A 14,011-nucleotide genomic window follows, 5' to 3' on the forward strand; every position below is an offset into this window, starting at 1 on the left:
AGGTAAAAGAATGACTGAAAAACATAGTGTTATAATGTGTAAAATACTTTATGTTGCTTTATTTCAACATTGAAACTATAAATATACATATAACGTAATATAAATCAAACACATAACACTGTAACACGTTAGACGAGATACATAGCTCTATAGCACCAATTAATAAGAAAATAATATATTCTAAATTGTTGCCAGATACTCAGGCAGGACTCTTCAATACTAATTTGCCTTAGAGAGAGAAATACTTATTTTCTTTCGCAAAATCCACATTTTATTAACTTTACATATTAAAATATATTCTATATTATCTAAGTATTTTTAAACCCTGTAAATATATAAAATTGGTTAAGTTAGAGCAATAAACAAAAACTTTTTTCATAATGTGTTTCAATTACCTCGTTTGAAATATCCAACTTCTTTTAACACACTTAATAATTTTAAACATTCCCCAATTTATTTTTACCTTTGCCTGTTGTTAACTATTATTCTTCATCAATAGTGATTCTATCATCATGTTCTATAGGCAGGTAAGCTTAATTGAACCAACTCTTTCGAAGAAAACATAAAGCCTGTACACCATAAGCGTGTTAAAAAATAACATAGTATAAAAATAAAAATGATATGAATGGCTTGCATTTAATGGCACATTATAGTAAAATTGCAAAGTTATTTTATCAAATCACCCTATAGGTATCTGTAGAGTATTAGAAGACAAAAAAATAAATCGCAAATGAGAGATTAATCACTCATTTTTTTAGGAATGGGTTGCGATACACCTCTCGAGTTTAACCCAACTAAAATGCTCATTTCTTGGGTTTTGTTTTGTTAGTAGAAAGACTAAACAGTGGTTTGGATTGCAATAATGTTCAATTACATGAATGTAGAGAAATTAAAGTCTGTGTGTATATATGTTTAAATAGAGCAGAATGGTGTTTTATTCTCTACCTATCCCAACGAAAAGACAGTGTGATGAATAATTGTGTCTAAATTGCTTGCAACTACCTCGTTTTTACATTCCTCAATTTTACGTGTTCCCGCTTTTTACGCCGAAACATTAAGGTCCCATTTTCTTCCATACATTCTGATTCATTATCCCCCCAATCATTGTTTTTGTGTTTTTTATAACTCCGGTGTTACGTTGAAATTTTTTCGAAACTCAATCTGTCAAAAGAAGTCGAGCTGCGCGCTGCCGTGTGAATGGAGAATAAAATTGAGGCAAATAAAAAAATGTGTAAATTACTGCCTCAAACTAAATTCAAAGTAGGTGCAGTGTAATTGACCATTTTGTTTAAGTGTCTAATTTTGACATTTTACTAAATTATGACATGCAGTTGACGCATGTTTGGAAAGAATAAAATCTTTACATCAATAAATTACGATGCAGAAAGTTCAAAAATTTGGCAATAGAAATTTTATTTGAAGTTATAAACCTAATGTGAAAAGAGGATATTTAAACAGTTATCATAAAAGTGTGAAACATTTTTGCCGTGATGTAAATGACAGTTGAAATTCTGTGGTACCATACTAAAAAATGTGAAACCATATAAATTAAATTTCCCAACATTTAGGGGAAAAACCATTGTATGTATTTTATGCTAATTAAAAATTTTATTTTCGTGTTTTTAAGGTTAAGTACCTACGTAAAATTATTTAAACATGTTTTTTTTTTTATTGAATAAAAAAAAACACAGTATGGATTGAAAAATTACAAAATATTTTTTATGAAATCAAAGGTTGATAATCCCCGATTATGGCACTTATTACTATTTTTTTGCAGTATTTAGGATAGTCTAGTACAATAAAATCTAACATTTTTATGTAATTACATTTTTCCCTACATTTTTCATTTCCTCACTTTAGCATTTTCCTCAGTTTTGCACTTTTTTTTGTTGCTCCCTAGAAAAACGTAAAACAGGGGTTTTACTGTATTTTTAATTCTGATGAAAGTATACATTAAAGAAATATACACAACCCCCCATGACACGAAGCACAAATACTAGAGTTACTAGACACTCCACCCCGATGCTGCAAAAGCCATTTAAAATTACAAAAAACATGACTCTCGGTCAAAGAGGATTGGTCTACTCGATTAAAGTGTACAACCTACTTCCATTGTCCATAAGGACATTTGGGGGGGGCTTAAAAGGTAAAATGCCACTGTCCACGATCACTGTTTTTGGGAAGGCCATTAAACCAGAGCTAAGGATAATTTCTTTCAAGTTCAACGTGCAGCTCTTGCGTGTTATAACTAGAAGTGAAAATACTATTCATTTTAAGTTCAATAGGCACAATCAACATTTAAAAAATTCTTAAAAAATCTTCGCTTCATTTTCCCAGATTTCCCTCTTAAAGCACTTATACTATGAAATTGCTTTCAAGAATTGGATGATGGAGGTGGGTTGCGCACGGATTAACGAACCGGAACCGGACGGAGTGAGAGATCATTTTCTTTTTTTAAATACAAAAATTGTAAAAGGAGAAACAAAATGTTTAAAACTCAGATTAAAATAATGCATACATTTGTATAGTATCTTTAAAACTTCTGTATGGCACCAGCAATCCAGACTACAAGTATCCCTCTTATCTAGAACAATGCATATAAAGTATTGCAGATAAATAAAAATACAGTAATTGTTAATTTGAATATTTTAATTTTCTGATAAAAACTTATATAAATTATTAGTGAGATAATAGCATGTGTAATTTATAATCAACCTTACACTAATTTGTGTAAATATGTACCAAATTGATATAAAGCCAGAAACCTGGAATACTTAATAGGTTAATAAGATACATTTTTGATCATTAAAATCTCACAATTGGCATGTGCTAATTAATTAGAGTTTATATGGAAATATAAATAAAGCTAACGTATTATGATACGAGAAAGCGATATGAGTCTGGTGGTGTTTGTGATACTTGGACTGAGCTCATAAACCTCAACCAGTAATGGTAGTGAAATAAAAGCAAAATTAGAGTTACGTGGTGAACAAATGGTTAGCACGGGCGCCTGTCCTGCACGCGTTTCCTCGGAGCAGCTCTGATAATATTGTCTACCCGAAGAATCATTTCTGCGGCTTCTGCAGCAGACAGTAGTACTTGTCTCTTTACAACAAAGGATTCTGTGATGCCCAACTCCCTCATGCAACTGACTTTACCTTCCTCCATATCTGTAAAAGATTAAGTATTGCTTTAATTTAATCTAAAAAAGTATAATAATCAGTTTTCATAATATGAGTAAGATAATTCGAAACCCGGTCACTGGTAAAAATTTATAAATAAAAGTGGAATAAAACTGTATACGTATTTTGATTATTATAATTAAAAATGCAGTTCCACCAAGAAATGTCAGTAGAAAAACTCAATACATTAAGATAATTCGATAAAACATTAAAAAAATATATGGTTTTATATAATTGTCAGTATTCATCAATTTAAATTAATAAACCATCATGTTAAAATTAAATCTGGAATATTTGCATGATTTAAAATCGAATTTTATTCCAAAACTAAGTTATTGAATGCCATAATAACAATAAAAATAATATTTGGCTGATTTATATAGCGCCATTTTTGTGAAAAATCACCTCAAGGGCGCTTTACAATTGTATACGTAAACTTACATTCTAACTAAGCTTAAGTTACATATTACATTTTCTGATTTAAATTTGAGGGGATGATAAAATAAAGAAGTGAGATTTTAGTTGGGATCTGAACTGACTGGGACTGTCGATGATTCGTAAGTTTGAAGGCAATTGGTTCCAGGCAGAGGGACTGTAACGTCTATACTCTTGATTCTCCTAAGAATGTACTATGGGCCAAGCAGGTTAACGCCCTATACCCCCTCTATAATTAATATTTTTAGATAAATTAGTAATACCGGGTTAAAATGATTGGAAAAAGGGAGAAAATGGCAGTGCAGCCCAACCGGACACTAGAAATGACTGACCGTCGTGGAGTAATTGGTATGTTTAAAATGCATAGTGGAGTCATGCGCAGTAACGACACATTTTTGTCAAAACCGTGGGCATTCTTAGCGGAATTAGACTAGTTATATTTGAGGCGGCCAGCGCAAAAGTGACGTTACCCACAAACATGTGGAACCGAGATACTTGCATTCAAAATTTAGCCATATACATAACCCTGTGTACATGTTATGTGAGCAGTGCCATTTATTAATGGACGGAAAAAAATGGATCCAATCACTTCCGGTTTATAGAACACATGGTTACGGACCTTTTCCAAGGTTTAAGTCAATTTATACCTATTTGTGAGTTACGTCACTTCTGGGCTAACCGCCTCTTTTGCAATGGGTGTAGTTTATTCTAAATAAATATTAAATACAAGGTGTTTAAACTTACTGAGTCCAGCAGTGTTCTTGCCGGTTGCATGTTCAGCTCGTAGTTGAGATATGAGAAGGGAAGAATCATATCCGGCGTTGTCGGCGATGGCCGTGGGGAGCTGACGCAGGGCGCGAGCAAACGCCTCAGCCGCTACAGACTCCTTCCCGGGAGTACGCGCGGCCACAGTTTCCACAGCACAGGACATCAACATCTCGCTGCAACCTAAAAAATCATTAAGACATTTTTATTACCATTAAACATGTAATAATCTCCAATTATATCCATTTTTACAATGCCAATTTTTCTGACAGTATTTACATTTATAGTCTAGACCAGTGTTTTTCAGCAATAGAAAAAAAAAAACCTGTTTTGGACTTCTCTAGTTGCTCCCTTGAAAACTGCAGATAGGGGGTTTTACCGTGTTTATATTATCACCAAGGCAGTTTCTTAGTATGCGCAAGTGCACTGCCAGGTAAAAATGTAAATAATTGATAGTAGATATGTGTGTATATGTAATATAAAAGAGCGGGGATTCATTGTAACATTACATGTATATTTTAATCAATACTAGCGCCTAAAGATCTAGCGAGATCAACTCTAGCAGACGATTATCTTATCTTATATTGTCATTTTACATATGTGCTAATCATGAATGTGCACATTTTGATTTGTACGAGCTTTTACCCCAAATTTGTATAAAAAATATCAGATCTGGTGAAATCTACATATACTACATAGCAGTAAATCACGAATTAGAGGGAGAAGACAATATATATAATCCGTGCAGTGCTGGCGCATGTGCAGACATGTAGTTAGCTTGTAAGCTTACTTAGAACATGCATACTGACAGAATATTGGTATGAATTTATGTGATTTAGTTGCGTACAATGTTAGTGGGTATAAAACAAAAGCAATGGCGGATTTAGTGTTCCGATGCGTGGGCTGGATCTGACTTTTGATATGTCCATATTCGAGTATTTGTTGGAATTGGTCATGCCACGTCAATCTCGCTCTACCTAGATTTGAGTAAATCCTTTTATCCATTCTCTCGCTAAAAATATTTACGATTGACATATTTAAATTTCGTCGAGCATTAAAATTATCATAATATTATTTAAATACAACAAGACTTATCTATTTGAAGCATTCATGGAAGAAGATAAAAAAATGTGTTTTTAATTGTCAACTCGGAAATCCTGATTTTTAAGTTGCCCAGTTGTAGCAATTACCTCATGATATTATAATTTTAAAACAAATATGTATTTATAGTACATGTTTTCAAAATCGAATGAAATGAAACACGAGTGATTTTGGACAGAGTCCACCTGTGCATTAAGTTATGTTGGTATCAATAAACAATGTAGATAGGATAACAGGTTTGCGTTACCTCCTCCGAGAACAACTTGTGTGTTGCGCACTGTGGCTGCGAGTACACACAGAGCGTCGTGGAGTGACCTCTCCGCTTCATCAATAATCTGCTGAGTGGCTCCACGGATCACTACAGTACACGCTTGACCCAGCGCTACACCACCAAACCTCAACAGAGTTTCTTCACCAATCATAATCTGAAAGGAAACCATTGGATATTATATAATATACATATTGTAGACCTTTAGCAGAACATATTATTTTAGTAAACAGTATCCCAAATCATAGCATTTTTGGCAGTCACAAAATTTCACAATAAGGCACATTGGTACAAAATTTGCCCTATAAGCACAAATTACGCTTAACATATTATAACAGAGATGGAAAACATTTTAGAGGAGGTAATATGAAAGTCTAGGCATTATCGGGGCCTATGACCTGTGATTGGCAGGTTGAAGTGGCCATTAACACTGTGTAACATTCACCATTCTAACTATGTTCATCCCATAGAACATCCCTTTCCCCCTCTATGAATACCGAATGGAGCCTCTTGCTACCATCCATGGGCCTGTTATAGATCCTGTCGGATATACATCTGATCTGGTGAAATCTGAAGAGAATTTTAAGGCTCTTAAAAAGTTTTGTAATCATTTCGGCAAATTGATCATGTCTAATTAATTTATTCCCAGTCAGTAAGAATTCACTTCCCTCTTTTCCACAACCAGCTTTTCTCATTCGGCAATAAGCAACTCTTCTTACACAGGATCACCCAAAAAAGATATATTTGAATTTTTTTAAAGATATGTGCTTAGTTTATATTTTTCGATGTGTTCTATATTTATTTTCATGAAAAGATTTTAAAAAATAGGTTTGTTAGATTCGAAACCTCTGTGCGTCATATGAGAATGATTTAAGCATATAAGGGTGTTCATAACTTGTAAAATTAAATAAATATAGACTTTAATGTCACCGATCTCAAAACTATCAGTTTTTTAAACCAGCCAATGACAGGTGATAAGCCCCGATAGTGGCAAGACTTCCATATTCCCTTCTCTAAAATATTCCCAATCTCTGTTGTAATGTTAATCTTAATAACTCCCTAGGGGGTGAAATCCAACGCTTGTCTACATTGGAAAAATTCATAATATTGTAGACAAATTATACCGTTTGCATTTTCAATGTACGTAGTTATGTTTGCATTTAAAATCATAGCAGAATTACCCAAAAAACATAATAAAATATTTGTATATACAGCCTTGATTAACATAAAAACCATTAGGGAATGATTAGGTTCAATGAGTGTATTATTGTAATAGATGTAATTTTAAAATTCAAGAAAAACACAATAAAATTCACCTGCTCAACAACATCACATTTGCCCAGCTTGACCTTTCCAGGACAATCAAAGGTGGAAACAATCTCTCCCCCGGTAACCAGAGCGAGCCTCTCAATACCCTGGAAGTCTGCGTGCTCAATGGCCATTACTCCAGCATCAGCAAAAAGCTGCTCGGGGTAGTTGTAGATGAGTTGTCTAGTGAAAAAAAAAGATTTTTATTGAAATAAAATTGCATAAATGACTAATGAAAATCACTGAAATGCAAAATATTCATCTTGTTTCAAAACATGAACATATACAATTATGCAGCTTAAATAAAGCCATACCTGTTGATGAAAACATTGCATTTGTGGGTCAAGATCTTGTTGACTTTATCCTTCATCTTCTCTTTTTCAGCAACCTCCAGTTCAGCTATTTTAGCCATTGAGTCTACCTTGATAGTTGAACCAAATATTTTGATTTTATCTGTATCCATGGGCGTGTTGGCAATTAAAATATTTGCATTTTCTACTCTCTTTGGCTGATGAACTCCAACCTGAAATAAAGAGAATTTAAATAGTATTCAGAAGTTCTTTAAATGAGTTCTTTCGCACAGATTGATAAGTGAATCAAGTCTAATAACAGGTATTAAAAAAAACCCTTTTATTTAAAGTTTTTTTGTTTCTTCATTTTATATGATTTTACTATGTTTAATATGTATTTAAGGCATGTTTCAAAATAATGTAAAATGTTTCCTTCTGAGGGAATATTATCTTTAATGTAAAAAAATAATAATACAAAAATTATTAAAAAATAAATAAAATATGTCTTTGGTAGAAAATTACTTTGAGATTGTTTTTGATTATATTTTTTTTCACGTTATAAACAATAATAAAAATAATGTTATCTCACTAGGGTTACCCACGCCGAGAACACTTAGCAATATACTTTCTTTTTTTTTACATGTGAAAATGTACCAAGAATACTTAATATACAGAGAGAAATCACAAAATGTTAAGACAGTTTTAGACACTATTGAATTAATATTGTTCATGTATTCTTACTTTCTTCTCAAGAAGAAAACCTTCATCAAGGAAAGAATCTTCTAAAAGACCGCCTTTTATTTTAATAACTTGGATAGCTTTAAGGTCTTCTGATCCTTTAAGTCTCAACACTGCATCCACAGCCAGTTTTGAGAAATATCTAAAATTGAATATTAGCATTAAATAAGACATAATTTGAAATTATGGAATAAAACAGTTAATAATGTATCGGTGCTTACTCTTTGTGCTGTGAAAGGATTTTGGAACTTAGAGTAGTGCGAGCAATGTTCATGAGGTCATTTCTAAACGCAACCGGATCGGAAGAGTGGTCCTGTGAGGAAGCCTCGAGGGCAGAGCGAGCAGTCTGTGTAGCCAACCTCCATCCGGTAATAATCGTCTGGGGATGAATCTTCTGCTCAATCAACTTCTCTGCTTCACGGAGTAATTCAGCCGCTGCGTATAAATAAGCAAGTTGAAAGCATATTTTTTTTAATATTTGAAATACTAACTTTGTGGTTATTTGTTATAATTCAAATTGAAAAAATCTGTTTTTACCCTCATATTTTTATTGTTTTTACCAACAGGTTTTGAAGTGACACAAGCTTCCTTATCAAGGTATAATTTATAGCATGATAGAGCATATACATTTTTTTTTAAATTAGTCGAAACATTTAGTAAACGCAAAGTTGTTTAATTTTAATTAAGTTGAAACAAATGGAAAACAGTTATGTGTAGGATATTTTTTGTGTTAACTTAACTCTACGTGGATTAAATTAGAGGGAACAATAACAGCATTCATTAGTATTGAAAATTGCATGATGTACGCTATACTTATCACCCGATGATTTTAAATGGCAATGAAATACTTAAATAATAAGTTAAAAATATCATTAATATTTCACATTGATTTGGTCAGAGATCAAACTTGGGACCTCATACATGGCGCATGGTAGCCAAATACACTATATATATACATATATCTATATATATATAACCTTTTTGCACAGGGCAGACAAATAGATAAACCTTCCCAGGAAATGAAGTATTGAAATATAACACATCCATTAACAAATTTTTTTATATATGAAGTTGCATTATTCAATACCTTGCTTGCAATGTACAAGGTTAATATACACTTCAAAGCGACAGCCATTAACTTGTTTACTTAAAAATATTTACTTTACTGAAAAACTTTATTTCGTCACTTTATAAAAGGATCAGTAAGATGTCTCGGCTGTGACCTGTTTCAAGAGGTAAGGACAGAAAACTCGTCAGAAGAAGGCGGACCGTTGCCATTCGTCAACAGATCCTCCGATCCACCTGAACAGTGTTCGGCATTTGGTGTCCTGCTATCATTGATGCCTTTTATTGCCTTCACTATATCTGTCATGTATAATGATACCTCTCTTGACAAGTCCCTGTGACTAATCACTACATGCACGTCGTGTAAATCCTCATTTAGACTTCTACATCGCGCCTCCAGTTGCATTCTCTGCAGACTAAAAAAGGGGCAATGCATCAATAGATGGGAGACATCTTGGAGAGTAACATCATCGCATGGGCAAGTGTTGATCTCAGATATTTTGAATCTGTGTAAATAACTCATAAATCCGCCATGTCCTGTCAGGATTTGTGTGAGTTCGTATCCTGCACGCTGCAGTTTCCTAAATTCAAAAGCATGGTAAATAGATGGAAAAAACATTTTTGTTACCTTTCCTGTGGGTTCTGCTAAATAGCGATCATTCCAGAGCTGTAAAGTTCTGCTTCTTATTTTTCTCTTAGCAAAACTTATTGGGAAGTCAGCAAAATCAGGAACTGTTTTTTTTAATGTTGCTTCCCGAGCCTTTTCGTCAGCTCTTTCATTGCCAATTATTCCGCAGTGTCCTCGAATCCAGCCAATGTACACATTTTGCGATCGATTTTTTAATATCTGGATATCAGTTCGTATACTCATGACCATTGGGTTCACCGAATTACGATCCGCAATCGCGTGAATACATGATTTACAGTCTGTCAAAATCGTTATATGTTTCTATCTATTAGGCGGTTTTTTTAAAGCGTAAGCTATAGATTCTCTAATAGCGTATATTTCAGCCTGAAATACTGAGCAAAAGTGATCGAGTTTAAACTTCCTGGCAGGCAGTTCTCTTACGCCATCGTAGGGTACAAATGCTGCACCTACTTTGCCATTTAAAAGACTGCCATCAGTGAAGATCCTCAATTCGTTCTCTTTCATATCAGGCAGCGTTTGGTCATTGAATCCATAGTCTATCTGGTATCGCTCCGCGGGATGAGGAAGGGAGAAAAAATTTCCGGTTCCCTGATAAAACCTATCAGTTGGCAAGTCTTGCAGAGTGAGACTCTTCTTGACCTCATAAGCTTCTGCAAGCTCCTTGATTCTAAGGTCGAGTGGCATGAAGCCGCTAAGAACCTGAGCAGACACCAAGGAGATTTCCATTAACAAATTACAACAGGGATGGAGAATACCTTAAATAAAGGAATATGTAATTCTAGGCATTTACAGGGCTTATGACCTGTCATTGGCTGGTTTAAGTGGCCACTTTACACACTGTGTAACATTCACCATTTTGTCTATGTTTGAACATCCATATTTCTTCAATTCTTCCATTAGTTGATTTTAGTGAAGTTAAAGAGCTGAAACCTTTATTGTTGTGAAGAGATTAGTTTCAAACCAACTGGTCCAAGAAGAAGTTTAAAAATTAAAAAATCATTTTCAGGCGTTGCCTAGTATGTAATAATTCAGTCAGATGAATCTCTCTTAACCTTCACTAAAATCAACAAATGGAAGAATTGAAGAAATATGGATGTTCAAACAAAGGTGAAATGGTGAATGTTACACAGTGTGTAAAGTGGCCACTTAAACCAGCCAATGACAGGTCATAAGCCCTGTAAATGCCTAAACTTCCATATTCCTTTATTTAAGGTATTCTCCATCCCTGTTGTAATTTGTTAATCTTAATGAGTCCCGAGGGGGTGAAATCCAGTCTTTTGTCTACGAACATTTGGACAAACTCAAATATTGTAATAACACATCCATACCTAATACTGTGACAGACGTAGTTCCATCGCCAACTTCATCATCCTGTACTTTAGACATGTCAACCAGAATCTTAGCAGCGGGATTATCTACACCCACTGATTTGAGAATAGTCGCTCCGTCATTTGTAACTTGAACCTAAAATGCAAAAAATTTCATTAAAAAACTTATTTATGTAATTGACTATCCCATAAATCCCTACATTATCAGTGCGGAGCAGTGAAAATATCACAAGATGTGGGATGCAAGTAATTTAGGTAAAAGCTTTCAATATTTTAGATGTTTTCATGGTCTTTTTTGGAAACTTTGGTTCAAGAAGCATAAAATAAAAAAAATATTTTTGGAAGAATATTTACTAAGAGTTTCAAATATTTAGATGTTTTAAGATCATAGAGATTTTTTTACATAAATGACGGGAGTGAAAAATACTTTTTAATAAATTACAAGTTTAGGGCTAAATTAATAGTTCTTGCTCTTTGTTTTTTATGGCCTTTTCAGCTCCCAGCTGGGATGTTCTAGCCAGTGTCGAGTTTTTGTTTATTTAGAGATTTACACAAGTGTTAGTAATATATACAAGTTAGAGAGTAAGTATTTAATATTTTGAACACTTTACATATTATATAACACATTTACAACTTAATACCATTTATTACTATATATTTACCTTTACAAATTTTAAATACATGTTTATTGGGTAGGGACAGGAGAGTTATAATATGAGTAGGGAATGGGATGTTAATATCAAAAAGGTCGGATAGATCAGGATAACAATCATTTATGGGACATCCAAAAAAACATGGTTTATATCATCTTCCTCAAGCGGACATTCGCACATCGCAGAGTCCCGGACTTGGTTTCTAAACAGGTGAGAACAACTGAAGCAATGCCCAATGCGCACTCTGCATATGGAGGATGTCTCAAACTTGTTCAGAATCACTTTAGAAAACCAAAGCTTTTTTGTTACATTTGGCTTCGGTTGGAAAAAATTTCTACCCTTGGCTTGGGAGGAGGCAACCCAATATTCTTGCCATTCTCCTTTGTCATAACGAGGAGATTACCCAGTGGTAGTAAATTACTATAGGCAGGATCCCCGGAATGAACGGCCTACTTTGCTAACGCGTCCACTTTTTCGTTCCTGGGAATATCACAATGGGTAGGGATACAAGACAACTGACAATTGAGTTTCCACGCAGAGCTCGTCCTCAGGATAAGATGATGGAGGTGTTTTGATTTTTTGTAAGGTACTCAGGGAATCCGACAGGATAAGGAACTTTCTATATTGTGAGCTTAAGGCTTACTCGACAGCTTCTTAATTGTGATACATTCCGCTGTAAATACAGATGCATTCTTGTGCAATTTGTACAACTTCCAATGATAATAATAGTTAACACTCATAAGTAATAAAAAACACACATAGCATTTATAGCCTAGGTAAATAATTGGAATTGTATTACTAATGCCATAAGGTCACTCTATGCACTAAAAATTAAGTCTCAATAAAAATGACACTCCCCGATTTATTTTACGTACATAATTATGTGAATAATATCAATAGAGTTAAATATTATAAATAAAACAAATTTAACATAAGAGTAAATTTTGAATGAAATACATACAGATCCGGAATTTCTTCCAGAGGAAATTAATATTTTGTCCATCCCTTTGGGTCCTAAGGTACTTTTAACCAAATCACCGATCGCAATGGCCCCAATGAAACTGGACATACGGGCAATCTCTCCCTTTTCTTCTTCGGCATTATCCTTTAACACTCTGACGGGGTTAAGAGAAACCTAAAAAATAATATCCTCATGTTAGAAGGATCTAGAACCGCACAATGCACGTGGGTTTGTCAAAAATCATGTTAGCTAAAATGAGTGTTTCGAGAACACGCAATGCGATTCAAATCAACTGACACAGCACTAAGTTCAATAACGTAAAAAATAGTTATGATAAATGATCAAATACGTTTTATTTACCATTTTAGTATATTATAACAATCAAATGTGAAGAAACAAAAACTCGCGACGACCGGCGACGCAGAGAAATCCACAGAAACAGCGTTTAAAAAGATAAATCATTGAAACAAGAACACGAGACTGCCATAGACAATTAAGAAGAATAAATTCACAAACAACGTCTTCACAAGTAGCTACGCGACTATTTACTAAAGTACGGCCGTGTTATTTTTTAAATAAAAACAATGAATAATTGACTGAAACTCAAATGCAGTTATAAAAATAAATTGAATCTTTTAGTACATAACTTAATTAAAGTTTTACCTTTTATTTGGATATTATTATTATTTTGAAACAAGTGTAGGTAAATATATTTTTTTTCTTCCGGTTGGTATCTGTTTGTGCGTATTTATGAATAAATTTGTGCAATTTTTCTATTTTGATAGATTGAGTTTTTCTACTGACATTTCTTGGTGGAACTGAATTTTGATTATAATGATAAAAATGTGTTTATAGTTTGCACTGGTATATAACATTGAAATTTGTTTCGTTTGTTTCTCCATTTATTTTCTCCATCAGTCTGACGATGTCGGACATGAAGAAACCCGGTCACTGGTAAAAATTGTAAATAAAAGTGGAATAAAACTATAAACGTATTTTTATTATTATAATTTGTCTTTTGTTTTGGATGCTAGGACAAGGCAATGTTTTCATGTCCTTGTGTAAACGCTACTTTACGTAACCTCGCATGTTTATGAATAATTTATTCGAATTTCTCAATATAGTAACACCGCTTCCGTTTCCAGTGTTATCGGTTTCCATAGTGATGAATTTGAAAAATAAATTCTTCAATCTTCGACTTTTATTATTGCAACTTTTATACAACTTTTAACTACTTTTTTGCACAATATGAAATTCACTACAACTAT

General features: G+C 33.6%; 1 protein-coding gene across 1 annotated transcript; it reads right to left on the reverse strand.

Annotated features, from left to right (window-relative positions):
- Positions 1 to 2,631: 2,631 nt before the first annotated feature.
- On the reverse strand, positions 2,632 to 13,183 carry CCT2 (chaperonin containing TCP1 subunit 2). The gene is made up of 10 exons (XM_088225728.1): positions 13,104 to 13,183; positions 12,744 to 12,917; positions 11,130 to 11,265; positions 8,309 to 8,522; positions 8,091 to 8,229; positions 7,374 to 7,582; positions 7,068 to 7,242; positions 5,731 to 5,908; positions 4,362 to 4,565; positions 2,632 to 3,170 (listed from the first exon to the last, which is right to left on the reverse strand). Exons 1-10 carry the CDS (start codon positions 13,104 to 13,106, stop codon positions 2,998 to 3,000), a joined length of 1,605 nt encoding a protein of 534 aa, XP_088081854.1. The 5' UTR covers positions 13,107 to 13,183; the 3' UTR covers positions 2,632 to 2,997.
- Positions 13,184 to 14,011: the final 828 nt, after the last annotated feature.

This window comes from Micrasema longulum, unplaced genomic scaffold, assembly GCF_059751315.1.
Source record: "Micrasema longulum isolate JH-2025_06_02 unplaced genomic scaffold, ASM5975131v1 h1tg000383l, whole genome shotgun sequence".
Lineage (NCBI taxonomy): Eukaryota > Metazoa > Arthropoda > Insecta > Trichoptera > Brachycentridae > Micrasema > Micrasema longulum.